At 43.6% G+C, this 14,210-nt stretch overlaps 1 protein-coding gene across 2 annotated transcripts in view; it reads left to right on the top strand.

Annotated features, from left to right (window-relative positions):
* Nucleotides 1-14,210, top strand: part of pear1 (platelet endothelial aggregation receptor 1) — a 72,734-nt gene that overhangs the window by 28,143 nt on the left and 30,381 nt on the right. For both annotated transcript variants that reach the window (XM_083919004.1, XM_083919003.1), the window contains exons 2-4: nt 11,065-11,175; nt 12,701-12,802; nt 12,906-13,006. In XM_083919004.1, coding sequence (XP_083775130.1) covers nt 11,069-11,175; nt 12,701-12,802; nt 12,906-13,006 — 310 coding nt within the window. In that variant the 5' untranslated portion in view covers nt 11,065-11,068. The remainder of the gene's footprint in view (nt 1-11,064; nt 11,176-12,700; nt 12,803-12,905; nt 13,007-14,210) is intronic.

Below are 14,210 nucleotides of genomic sequence, written 5' to 3'. Positions count from 1 at the left end.
TGTTTTCTATGATGTGACTCAGTGGAGTACTGGAGTAATGGAGTTTGTCTCAATGCGAAACACACTTTCTTCTCTGACCTCGCATCCGTCATCGTCAAGTTAGCCCGTTATATTAGTGACCTTGTTATGAACTTTCTTTTTTTTTGGACATCAAACAGCAGGGGGGGGTTTGGTGCTGATATTGGAGTGAATTATTACCAGGATTCAATTCAATTCAATTCAAAAACTTTATTTGTCCCCGGGGGGCAATTCAGGGCACACAGAGCAGCAAATAACGACAGTGCAACTATACAAAAACATTTTAACCTAACACGAGAATAAAGTGTAAAAGAAGAGTTAGTGTCAGGATGTTAGTGTGTTAGTACAGGTAGAATAAGTGTCAGGATGTTAGTGTGTTAGTACAGGTAGAATAAGTGTCAGGATGTTAGTGTGTTAGTACAGGTAGAATAAGTGTCAGGATGTTAGTGTGTTAGTACAGGTAGAATAAGTGTCAGGATGTTAGTGTGTTAGTACAGGTAGAATAAGTGTCAGGATGTTAGTGTGTTAGTACAGGTAGAGTAAGTGTCAGGATGTTAGTGTGTTAGTACAGGTTAGAATAAGTGTCAGGATGTTAGTGTGTTAGTACAGGTTAGAATAAGTGTCAGGATGTTAGTGTGTTAGTACAGGTTAGAATAAGTGTCAGGATGTTAGTGTGTTAGTACAGGTAGAGTAAGTGTGTTAGTGTGTTAGTACAGGTAGAATAAGTGTGTTAGTGTGTTAGTACAGGTAGAATAAGTGTGTTAGTGTGTTAGTACAGGTTAGAATAAGTGTGTTAGTGTGTTAGTACAGGTAGAATAAGTGTCAGGATGTTAGTGTGTTAGTACAGGTAGAATAAGTGTCAGGATGTTAGTGTGTTAGTACAGGTAGAATAAGTGTCTGGATGTTAGTGTGTTAGTACAGGTAGAATAAGTGTCAGGATGTTAGTGTGTTAGTACAGGTTAGAATAAGTGTCAGGATGTTAGTGTGTTAGTACAGGTAGAGTAAGTGTCAGGATGTTAGTGTGTTAGTACAGGTAGAGTAAGTGTCAGGATGTTAGTGTGTTAGCACAGGTTAGAATAAGTGTGTTAGTGTGTTAGTACAGGTAGAGTAAGTGTCTGGATGTTAGTGTGTTAGTACAGGTAGAGTAAGTGTCAGGATGTTAGTGTGTTAGCACAGGTTAGAATAAGTGTGTTAGTGTGTTAGTACAGGTAGAGTAAGTGTCTGGATGTTAGTGTGTTAGTACAGGTAGAGTAAGTGTCAGGATGTTAGTGTGTTAGCACAGGTTAGAATAAGTGTCAGGATGTTAGTGTGTTAGTACAGGTAGAGTAAGTGTCAGGATGTTAGTGTGTTAGTACAGGTAGAATAAGTGTCAGGATGTAAGTGTGTTAGTACAGGTAGAATAAGTGTCAGGATGTTAGTGTGTTAGTACAGGTAGAGTAAGTGTCAGGATGTAAGTGTGTTAGTACAGGTAGAATAAGTGTCAGGATGTTAGTGTGTTAGTACAGGTAGAATAAGTGTCAGGATGTTAGTGTGTTAGTACAGGTAGAATAAGTGTGTTAGTGTGTTAGTACAGGTAGAATAAGTGTTAGTGTGTTAGTACAGGTAGAATAAGTGTCAGGATGTTAGTGTGTTAGTACAGGTAGAGTAAGTGTCAGGATGTTAGTGTGTTAGTACAGGTAGAATAAGTGTCAGGATGTAAGTGTGTTAGTACAGGTAGAATAAGTGTCAGGATGTAAGTGTGTTAGTACAGGTAGAATAAGTGTGTTAGTGTGTTAGTACAGGTAGAATAAGTGTGTTAGTGTGTTAGTACAGGTAGAATAAGTGTTAGTGTGTTAGTACAGGTTAGAATAAGTGTCAGGATGTTAGTGTGTTAGTACAGGTAGAATAAGTGTGTTAGTGTGTTAGTACAGGTAGAATAAGTGTGTTAGTGTGTTAGTACAGGTAGGATAAGTGTCAGGATGTTAGTGTGTTAGTACAGGTAGAATAAGTGTCAGGATGTTAGTGTGTTAGCACAGGTAGAATAAGTGTTAGGATGTTAGTGTGTTAGTACAGGTTAGAATAAGTGTCAGGATGTTAGTGTGTTAGTACAGGTAGAATAAGTGTCAGGATGTTAGTGTGTTAGTACAGGTAGAATAAGTGTCAGGATGTTAGTGTGTTAGTACAGGTTAGAATAAGTGTCAGGATGTTAGTGTGTTAGTACAGGTAGAATAAGTGTCAGGATGTTAGTGTGTTAGCACAGGTAGAATAAGTGTCAGGATGTTAGTGTGTTAGCACAGGTAGAATAAGTGTCAGGATGTTAGTGTGTTAGTACAGGTTAGAATAAGTGTCAGGATGTTAGTGTGTTAGTACAGGTAGAATAAGTGTCAGGATGTTAGTGTGTTAGTACAGGTAGAATAAGTGTCAGGATGTTAGTGTGTTAGTACAGGTAGAATAAGTGTCAGGATGTTAGTGTGTTAGCACAGGTAGAATAAGTGTCAGGATGTTAGTGTGTTAGTACAGGTTAGAATAAGTGTCAGGATGTTAGTGTGTTAGTACAGGTAGAATAAGTGTCAGGATGTTAGTGTGTTAGTACAGGTAGAATAAGTGTCAGGATGTTAGTGTGTTAGCACAGGTAGAATAAGTGTTAGGATGTTAGTGTGTTAGTACAGGTTAGAATAAGTGTCAGGATGTTAGTGTGTTAGTACAGGTAGAATAAGTGTCAGGATGTTAGTGTGTTAGTACAGGTAGAGTAAGTGTCAGGATGTTAGTGTGTTAGTACAGGTAGAATAAGTGTGTTAGTGTGTTAGTACAGGTAGAATAAGTGTTAGTGTGTTAGTACAGGTTAGAATAAGTGTCAGGATGTTAGTGTGTTAGTACAGGTAGAATAAGTGTCAGGATGTTAGTGTGTTAGTACAGGTTAGGATAAGTGTCAGGATGTTAGTGTGTTAGTACAGGTTAGAATAAGTGTCAGGATGTTAGTGTGTTAGTACAGGTAGAATAAGTGTCAGGATGTTAGTGTGTTAGTACAGGTAGAATAAGTGTCAGGATGTTAGTGTGTTAGTACAGGTAGAATAAGTGTCAGGATGTTAGTGTGTTAGTACAGGTAGAATAAGTGTCAGGATGTTAGTGTGTTAGTACAGGTAGAATAAGTGTGTTAGTGTGTTAGTACAGGTTAGAATAAGTGTGTTAGTGTGTTAGTACAGGTAGAGTAAGTGTCAGGATGTTAATGTGTTAGTACAGGTAGAATAAGTGTCAGGATGTTAGTGTGTTAGTACAGGTAGAATAAGTGTCAGGATGTTAGTGTGTTAGTACAGGTTAGAATAAGTGTCAGGATGTTAGTGTGTTAGTACAGGTAGAGTAAGTGTCAGGATGTTAGTGTGTTAGTACAGGTAGAATAAGTGTGTTAGTGTGTTAGTACAGGTTAGAATAAGTGTCAGGATGTTAGTGTGTTAGTACAGGTAGAATAAGTGTCAGGATGTTAGTGTGTTAGTACAGGTTAGAATAAGTGTCAGGATGTTAGTGTGTTAGTACAGGTTAGAATAAGTGTCAGGATGTTAGTGTGTTAGTACAGGTTAGAATAAGTGTCAGGATGTTAGTGTGTTAGTACAGGTAGAGTAAGTGTCAGGATGTTAGTGTGTTAGTACAGGTAGAATAAGTGTCAGGATGTTAGTGTGTTAGTACAGGTAGAATAAGTGTCAGGATGTTAGTGTGTTAGTACAGGTAGAATAAGTGTCAGGATGTTAGTGTGTTAGTACAGGTAGAATAAGTGTCAGGATGTTAGTGTGTTAGTACAGGTTAGAATAAGTGTCAGGATGTTAGTGTGTTAGTACAGGTAGAATAAGTGTCAGGATGTTAGTGTGTTAGTACAGGTTAGAGTAAGTGTCAGGATGTTAGTGTGTTAGTACAGGTAGAATAAGTGTCAGGATGTTAGTGTGTTAGTACAGGTTAGAATAAGTGTCAGGATGTTAGTGTGTTAGTACAGGTAGAATAAGTGTCAGGATGTTAGTGTGTTAGTACAGGTTAGAATAAGTGTCAGGATGTTAGTGTGTTAGTACAGGTTAGAATAAGTGTCAGGATGTTAGTGTGTTAGTACAGGTTAGAATAAGTGTCAGGATGTTAGTGTGTTAGTACAGGTAGAATAAGTGTCAGGATGTTAGTGTGTTAGTACAGGTAGAATAAGTGTCAGGATGTTAGTGTGTTAGCACAGGTTAGAATAAGTGTCAGGATGTTAGTGTGTTAGTACAGGTAGAATAAGTGTCAGGATGTTAGTGTGTTAGCACAGGTTAGAATAAGTGTCAGGATGTTAGTGTGTTAGTACAGGTAGAGTAAGTGTCAGGATGTTAGTGTGTTAGTACAGGTAGAATAAGTGTCAGGATGTTAGTGAGTTAGTACAGGTAGAATAAGTGTCAGGATGTTAGTGTGTTAGTACAGGTAGAATAAGTGTCAGGATGTTAGTGTGTTAGTACAGGTAGAATAAGTGTCAGGATGTTAGTGTGTTAGTACAGGTAGAATAAGTGTCAGGATGTTAGTGTGTTAGTACAGGTTAGAATAAGTGTGTTAGTGTGTTAGTACAGGTAGAACAAGTGTCAGGATGTTAGTGTGTTAGCACAGGTAGAATAAGTGTGTTAGTGTGTTAGTACAGGTAGAGTAAGTGTCAGGATGTTAGTGTGTTAGTACAGGTTAGAATAAGTGTGTTAGTGTGTTAGTACAGGTTAGAATAAGTGTGTTAGTGTGTTAGTACAGGTTAGATACGGAGAACATCGTCGGCGTGAGATGTAGAAACACATGTGTGTATCAGATGTAAGCAGAGAATGGATGTAATGAAACAGAGCATGAATTATGTGCAGTTTGATTCACACTTCTAAGCCACACAAGAATCCGCCGCACCTGCAGGATCGTGCGCCGTTATTCAAGAGCGAGAGAACCTACAGTATTTCACCGCGTTGGCTTTCTTATGCAGCCTCACCGACTTAGAATCAAGGCTTTAAAATGTATTTATTTTTACAGTTTTATGGTCTTGATCCTGGAAGAACATGCTGGAGTCTGCGATGCCGAGAGAAGCTGAAGGGAGCTTTGATAAAAGGAGAAAGAGAGTCTGGAAGATGGAGATTTATTCTGTAGATTCTGTGTCCGACTGACATCAGAGCGCCTCGACATGAAAGTGAACTTGCGTTTGGCAGGACTCTCTCTCTCTCTCTCTACCTCACAGTCTCTCCGCCACAGCCTCTCTCAAGACCCCAACCAACTTGGTACACCGTATATTTTATTTCCGTTCCTCCCGTGGCCTTCCCTTCCTGGGGTGACTAATATTTTCTGCCTCAATTAGAAGTGCAAACTGCATAAAAGTAAATACAGACAGAAATCTGAGGTTGGAATGAAAGGAAACAGGGAAGCAAACAGTTTGATCAGTACCATGTGCTTTGCTTGAGACTTCACCAGGAAAGAAAGGAAAGAAACGTCTCTGCTCAAAGAAACCTGTTCAAATAAAGACGTGAAGACGATCAAAAATGTACGATAACTGTGCAGAATAATGTATTTCGAGCCTGTGCACCGCTCCAGTGACATGGACTGCATGTTGACGCACACATTATGGTCCCAGAGGATCCTTTTAAATTTAAAGATCCACTGACGTCTCCTCTACACGAGCTCCATCACCAGGTCCAAATATTTACTAATTAACTAAATAATGAAATATCTTACACACAATTTGGTGCAGATATTCATGATTCCCAGAGGATGTAAACTAATAACTTAAGTACCGTATTTTACGCACTATAAGGCGCACCTTCAATGAATATTTCATCCGTGTTGTCCAATCTAAAGAATATTTCTACTTTAAAAGAACACCAGAGAACGGCTCTGAAGGCTTTTCTTGCTAGAAACGATGTCGGCTGTTCTGTTTTGACTTTTCCCTACGTCGCTCTCATCAGCGTCACAGGTTGATGTGAGTGGTAGCACGTCAATAAAGACGATGGACAAGTGGTTTATCCAATCATATGCAAGGATTTCAGGAGTTCCAGCCTTCCGAAATCACTTTCCTGTTGACAGATCCCAGATGGACGAGTGAAGTGAGTCGAAATGAAATTCATCTGGCGAGTGTCAGGTTACTTCTGTGTGTTCATTTCTGAAGCTTCGTCCCAGCGTCATATTATTCATTTCTTTCTATGAACTGGTTTTTGAAACTTTTTTCATATATAAGGCGCATAGAACAGACGCTACAGTCGAGGCTGGGGTTACGTTAAGGACCGCCTCTAAGTTCATTGATGTTAAGTTTGCGTGCTAGCGTGAGTAGCATCCAGCTGCAGACCCGGAGCACGAGTCCCTCACTTGAAAGAAAAAACTTTTGCGTCACTTCCGTCAAGTGAGGGGCTTGTGACAAGTGAGGTGCTTGTGCTCCGGGTCTGCAGCTGGATAGTATCGGCTAGCGCTGTTGCCTTCAGTGGAACAGTGATCGTACGGACTCTTCTACTTGCTGCTCTCTGTTCAACAACCCACTGTTGGAGTTTGTCCTCCAGCTGCAGCCGTCTCGCTCTGTTCCCTCTAAACTCTGTTTAGTTTTCTTTACTTGGTGCAGGTCGTCTTGTTGCTTCCTCCACTTCGGCACCATTGATTGGTTCATGTTCAACTCTCTGGCTGCTGCTCTATTCCCGTGTTCTACTGCGTGACTAATGGCCTTGAGTTTAAACTCTTTGTCGTAAGCGCAAGAAGTTCAGCATCCGTGAGGAACTCGGAGTAGAGCCGCTGCTCCTTTGTGTTGAAAGGAGCCAGTTGAGGTGGTTCAGGATCATCTGGTAAGGATGAACCCTGGGCGCCTCCCTAGGGAGGTGTTCCAGGCACGTCCAGCTGGGAGGAGGCCTCGGGGAAGACCCAGGACCAGGTGGAGAGATTAGATCTCCACACTGGCCTGGGAACGCCTCAGGATCCCCCAGTTAGAGCTGGTTAATGTGGCCCGGGAAAGGGAAGTTTGGGGTCCCCTGCTAAAGCTGCTGCCCCCGCGACCCGACCCCGGATAAGAGGCTGAAGATGAGATGAGATGAGATAGTTATCTGTGTGTCTGTGAGGCATCAGCGAACTGCTCGGCTCGCCTCTTTGAAAAAGTTCACACATCGTTTTGACCTCCGAGCACCGAGAGCCGAGCATCTACCGTCAAATAAGCCTATTTCCCAAAATGTCAAACTATTCCTTAAACAGGTTGTTTTTTCTTCATGCTATTGATAATCCCATTAGAGAGGCAGGTCCTGTTTCAACATGGGTGTAGCCTCTGCCCTGACTGTTTTACTAATGCGAACATGCAGTCCGATGGGAATACTCATCTCTCGCATGAAATCTAATGTAGTTGTCAGCGCTTGTGCGTCCTGAAGGGTCCTCGACTGAAGCAGAATATGGTAATAACACGGGTATGAGTGTCTAGCGAGATTAATATAAAAACCAGTGCATCTGTTTTCAGTTGGGCTTGGTTTTCACCGAAGACCCTGTGCGGTTCTGTTAAGAGCATTGCGAGTCCCTTAAAAAGCTCACAGCATTCCTCAGTTGGTACCATGAGTGTGTGTGTGGGATGCTGTTTTGGCCCTGTTTTTGATGGAATGAGTCAGTTAAAAGAAGCTCGGTGAATTAGCAAAATGTCCTCAAATACTAAAAATAGTTTCTCTCTGAACTTGTCTCAGTGTATGGGACTCATTTGATGTGTGTGTGTGCGTGTGCGTGCATGTGCTAGCGTGTGTGTGCGTGTGTGTGTGTGTGTGTGTGTGTGTGCGTGCCTGTGTGTGCGTGTTTGTGTGTGTGTGTGTGTGTGGTGTCTTCAGAACATGAAATGACACGATCAGTCCTTGACAGCGTTACCAACTGTGCAGTGGGTGCTGGAGTGTGTATGTGAAGGTTATGTGTGTGTGTGTGTGTGTGTGTGTGTGTGTGTGTAAGCGCACATGCACATATGCTCGTTTTAAACTGGTTTATAAAGCCACATGAAAGTTTCTTTGCACTGGATGAGATTGTCTGTTTTCTGTCATTACAAACAAGACAGAAATATACTGGACCGACTTCTACTGTTGTGGTTTCTCTCAGATCTCGGTCCAGACTCCACCTCTCCGACCGGTGGATGTGAACTGTGGAGGTGTGTGTGCATGGGTTAGCGGGTAACGGGGCAGTAAACGCATCACAACTGAATGGAAAGAGCCGTTACGCGATACATCGTGCTATAGTGCTTTTCTGCTGCGTAGCCAAGCTGATCCAAGTGAAAAAGTTCAGAGCTGCAGTTTGGAAACGGCTCAAAGGGAATAATGATAGCTTAGGGCTGAATGTCATGGAGTAGAAGGGCTATTATGTGAAAAGGAGGAAAGGGCAGGAATCAATCAGTCCACAGTTGCGGTGGAGATTCATGTAAAACTCAATTTTTAGAGGACCTGCCTTCCTCTATTCGGCTTAAAAGCTCGGTCGCCTCCTCGGAGAGTCCAGTTTCCAGATGATGATACAACCACCTGGAGCTCCAGACGTCTACCTGCCCCCCCCTCCCCCCCCCCCCCCCACTGTAGGTAACGCAAACAGCGTCTGAGCCCGACTTCAAAACAACTCCGTCTGCACTCGTTAAGCTCTCTTTCTCAGCGTTTAAGAATTCCCGTGTGGTTTGAAGCCTTTCTCTAATGAAGCACAATTAAAATGAAAAAGAAGGTAATGAAAAATATTTACCCCCAGTCCAATGAAGTGGCTGGTGAAGTTGACGAGTCCTCTTAATAAAAGCCATATGCCTGCTCTCATAAAGTTCTGTTTTTGTGGCCCAGATTTCTGAGGCGTTTGCGTTTTGGTGCCAGCGAGTGAATTAACTCCTGGCGGTGGGTAGGAGAGTAGTAAGAGGCCGTTTATCAGAAGCAGAAGATCCGTGCACTCACACTGATTTATGCTGAAAGTCTCCAGCAGTGAGAATCAGCCACCGGGCGGATTAACGTAGACGTAAATCTCTCTTCTGATTGATTACAGAGGTGTTTATGGGGGATTGCATCTAAAAAAATACATCAAATAATCCATATCTGACATGTTTTTTTTCCTGCAAAGCACCGTAAATAACACGTTTTTGTAAACATACATGAAATGGCTCTGATGGGAATTGAATGGCTGACCTTGGCACTATTAGAGGTATGCATTATTCACCGAGCCACAGGCAAATCCTTTCCCCGTCTTGGGAAATTTCCCCAAATTTCCAGAGCGGTGTGACTTAAAATGCAAATATGTGCATGAAAAGTGAGAGAACAATGTTTCTTCAGCACACGTAGACGACATGAAGGAGACCAGGCTAGAATGTAGTGTGACAGTGAAAGGATGCACAGAGATATCTGACATCATACATCTTTGTTTTTAGGGATTTTTCTTAACTTTTACCAAAATCTTACCCCAGCTCTTGCCGGTTAGTCACCTCAACTGACTTACAAACATTTTCATGCAACAACAAAAGGGCGAACAAGGTCATAAAATTCACAAAAGACACAATCTGTGTTGGTGAATCCGTCCTGATCCCCCAAAAATCGCTTAAAATGCTAAAATGGGCTTTTAAATGTGGAAGAAACAGCTTGAAAAACACTATTTGCTGTATTAGCATTCAGTCCTGGCCCTGGTCCCCAGTAGATGAGACTTAGTGCGCACTCACACTGTCCTTCTGTCCCGTGCCCCGTGCTTTAGGGTCCTTGTCCCCCCCGCCAGGCCCGTTTGTACTCACACTACCTGGGCCTCGGAGAATGCTTCTTGCTCGTGCTCGTACACGTGCGCACGCTCGTGCATGTGCAAACGTGCTTTACTAAAGCCCACCTCTCTCAGACGGGCCATGGTCGGCCAGCTGGCCGCAGTTATGCGCGGAGCGGTTGCACTCAAACTGGTCAAACGCACTAGGATTTAGCCGATGCGGAAGGACAGTGTGAGTGCGCCCATAGTCTCGATTGGTGGCTGCGATGTCGGAGTCCCTACATATCTGAAGTCTCCCTCAGGCCTTTAGTAGAGGACATGAGAAGCTTCGGTACACTAAATCTGTCAGACGAGATTTGTTGTGAAAACAGAGGAGAACCGAGTGATCCTAAGTCAACACGGCGTCCCGTTTTCTAGAAATGCTGTCACATTCCCACAGCGCTTTCACCAGAGGCCTCACACCACGGGCCTGCTGAACTGCAGTTCATTTGTAAGGGGGAAAAAAGTGCCTCCCTTTTGCTCCCTGAGAGCCCAACAGGGTCCCCGTGCCGAGGCGCTCTCTTGGGCCGATGCACTGATCAGATCCAGATGCTGCTGGAGTGTGGAGGGGACAGCAGAGGAGTGTGGAGGCCTCACTGCGGCGCTGATTGATAGGGGTCAGGATGAAGTTGGGAGTCACGTTTCTCGACTCTGATCCGCGTCTCTCCCTCGTTCTCTGTCTTACTTACGCTCTCACTCCACCCCATCTATCCTGTCTGCTGTCAGGCTGTCTCCTGATGCCTGTGTTTTATGCACCCGCTTGAGCTCGTGTGGAAATTGGCGAGGAGCAGATAGCGTTACGCTTCAAGCCTGGCTCTTTGCCTCACCTTTACTGAGCGTTTAACGAACTCTTTTACAGGCAGGCCGAATCTTAACCGCAATTTAGAGTAGCTGAGAACCAGCTTCAGTGAGTCTTTCTATCCGCCACGCTGGGAAATGTTAATTAAAGTAAATGAAAAACAAAAACAATACATGTAAACCTCGAGTCGAGAGCAGGAGTGGAAGTCCTCCCCCCGTCTGTGTGTGCAACATTTTCCACAGTGCATTTGCCTCAGAGTGCTGCAGAGTTATTGCTCAGGTTTGACAAAAACTTCAAGAATACATGACTTTTGTTTGGTTTTTTGGTTTTCAAAGTTGTATATTAAGACATGTTGACTGTTAATAATTCTCAATATAATGAAATCCAATAAACAAGCTCAGAAATGTCCATTTCAAACCTCTTGAAACGTATGTTTGTTGCAGAGCCAGATTGTTGTTTTCACTGTACAAATGTTTATTTTACTGTGACCCACTGAAGGCCGCGCTCGCTGAAATGTTTGGGCTTTTGCATCCTTGTGTAAATGTCTGGTCTTTTCCCCTCAGGACCATGCCGACTCTGCAGAGCTCCGCTGTCCTGCTGCTTCTGAGCTCCCTGATTGGTCTGAGCGACTCTCTGAACCCGAGAGACCCCAATGTGTGCAGCCTGTGGGAGAGGTGAGGCCTGTTCGACTGGGACAAACACACACACGCCACTGTTGCACACTTAAACACATTCTCATGCAATTTGCTGAATGTTGACTTCATGGTTTTAACAGGTTCTCATTGGTCAGCGGTTGGTTAAAACATTAATTTATCGCATAAACGACAAAGTAAACTTCTTATTCAGACCAAAACAGCATCATTGTGTTATGTAGTTGCTATTTAGAGGCAGGAAACTAACTTTCACTTTTGCCTCAGTACTAAATTCAACTCGCTTTTCCACAGTTATTGGTTTGAAGCACAGAAACTGAGACATGTACCTCTTTATATCAGTCCGTAGCTTTCAGATCACTTAAGTCCAAGGAAAGTGTTGCATTGATCGGGTTTTACCTTTCATCTGAGCTAATCCAAAATAATAATAATTATAATTACATTACAAGAGGATTGAAAAAGCACAACTACTTTTGATGTGATATTTTTAAAGACTAAAAGTCTACGATCACCACGGTCATGAGGATTGATCTTGGGCTGCAATTAAGGGCGCACTCACACTGTCCTTCCGCACTGGGCCAAAACAGGTCTAGTGCGTTTGACCAGTGTGAGTGCAACCGCTCCGCGCATAACTGCGGACAGCTGGCCGTCCACGGCCCGTCTGAGAGAGGTGGGCTTTTGTAGAGCACGTTTGCACATGTACGAGCACGAGCGTGCGCACGTGCACGAGCATGAGGCCTACGGCGGTTCTGAGGTCATTTCCTGTGCGCCTGTTGGGACGTAGAAAAAAGAAGGAGGGACCATGCGCGGACATTTAAAACAATGGCGGCGAAAGGTTCACGTTGGTGTGATGCGGAGGTGGAGTGTTTACTGCAGATTTGGTCGATGAAAAGATTCAAAAACAGTCGACAAGACGCACAAAAACTCAGAGGTCTACGGAAAGATCTGGAAACAAAGCCACGCATCGCCATGACGTCATCAATGCGTGTGACGTGTTACGGCGTGATGACGTATAGGCAGCAAGAAGCATTTGCACGAGGCCCAGGTAGTGTGAATACAAACGGGCCTGGAGGGGGGGACAAGGACCCTAAAGCACGGGGCGCGGTGCGGAGGCACAGTGTGAGTGCGCCCTAAGGATTATTTTCATGATTTATTAATCTGCCAATTTCTCAATTAGGCGTTTCACTATTTTACGTACAGTATGAACGGTCAGAAAATACTTTAAATGCCTGCGATAATGTCTCACAAGTCAAGTTTCATTCGACCATCAGTCCAAATATATTCAGTTCCCTTTCATATTACGACCGTAACAATTAACAGGTCATCAAAATAGAGTCAGATCCATTTTCTGATGATCTACTTTATTGATTCATCACTGATTTTATGGCAAACAGTTGCTACAGTGGGATGTTTCAGATCATAGTGGTGGACAGACTGATGGGAATCGCCCTCCAAGAGTCAAAATGTAATGTAATGACGTGTTCTCATTCAAGAGTTAATCTGCTTTGTTTCAAATAAAGCTGGATAACCTTTGTTTTTGTTTTTTCAGCTTCACCACCTCAGTGAAAGAGTCCTACTCGCATCCTTACGACCACGTGACGGAGGAGCCCTGCTCCGACCCTCGGACCTCCTACAGATGCATACGCCACAGGTAGCGGCAGTGCGATGGCTCGTTTTCCTGTTGGCTGACTTCCTGTTCCTGTCAGTGGAGGTCAGAGGTCAAAGCATCCTGTTTGACTGTGTTGTTCTTTCAGGATTACCTACAAGACGGCCTACAGGCAGGCGGTGAAGACAGACTACCGCAAGAGGTACCAGTGCTGTCCGGGCTATTACGAGAGCAGAGACAAATGTGTCCGTAAGTACAATGCTTGTTCATCTCATTTAGATTATTAAGGACATTACGAGGTTAATCTCTACTGTATAAACAGATTCTGCATAGGAAAGTAGAATCCGTAGAAAGCGGGCAGATGTGGATAGCAGGAGGGGTCTGGGGCCTTGTTTTTAAAGGTGGCTTATGCACAGTAGAGGCCGCACGCCACTTTCTAAGTAAGGGGATTTATAAAAAGGAAACTGGACTTGGTTGTTTGTCTAGGAAGATGTTTCACCTCTCGTCCAAGAGGCTTCATCAGTTTGTGTACACATCTGACCAGGACCAGGACCAGGACCAGGACCAGGACCAGGACCAGGACCAGGCTGGGACTGGTCCGTGTCATCAGTGCATTTTAGTAAATCTTGCAGCTCTTGCACAAGGTGAAATTCTACCCTCCATCCCTGTCTGTGGAGCTTGCATCCAGGAACGTTGTGTTGCACCTCAAAAAAGGAGCCTGAATAAACAGAGTAATGTGATGTTGGATGAATACTATTGGTATTATTCCAGAGCAATACCAAAACTTCTTTTTGGTCTTTTTTTCCATGCAGCGTGCGTAACAAACGGCAGGAGCACATGACACTGGAATTACCACAATTATGGGTTCTGGTCCCTCCGAGGCGTCTCGTGCTGATACTGGCTCCACCAGCTGGAACTCTAGACCTAACTGTGTGTTGCTGACACCATAAAAAAAGGCCTCTTCATAATTTTCATATTATCATTCAGTTCAAGGATTTCACCTCATTTCAGCGGCTGTTATTTCACCATCTGTTGCTGACGATCGCCTGCACAGCTCAGAGCAGAACAACAGAGGTTGCATCATCGGTGTGGAAACAAGAGCCCTAAGAAGGTGACGTAGCCAAAGGGGAAGGCTCCTATTAAACTAATTAAAGTCCAAACCATGAGGGGTTTTCATACGTCAGATCAGGACGACTGTGAGGAGTAGGGTTACAGGCTTTTAATAAAAGGTTACTCAATTCACCCGTTGTTTGTTTTTAAATTTGAAGTGTTTTAAAGCAGATGTGTATTTAGTTTGCACGGATTGTGTTGTTTAATTTTGTGTCACCGTATTTTTAGGATTAAAACTCTCTCTGGAGTATAAGAGCGCACTCCCACTGTGCCTCCGTCCCGCGCCCCGTGCTTTAGGGTCCTTGTCCCCCCCTCCAGGCCCGTTTGTACTCACACTACCTGG

The sequence above is a fragment of the Echiichthys vipera genome, assembly GCF_963691815.1.
Source record: "Echiichthys vipera genome assembly, chromosome: 8".
NCBI lineage: Eukaryota > Metazoa > Chordata > Actinopteri > Perciformes > Trachinidae > Echiichthys > Echiichthys vipera.
This window is presented reverse-complemented; position numbering and strand designations above follow the sequence as displayed.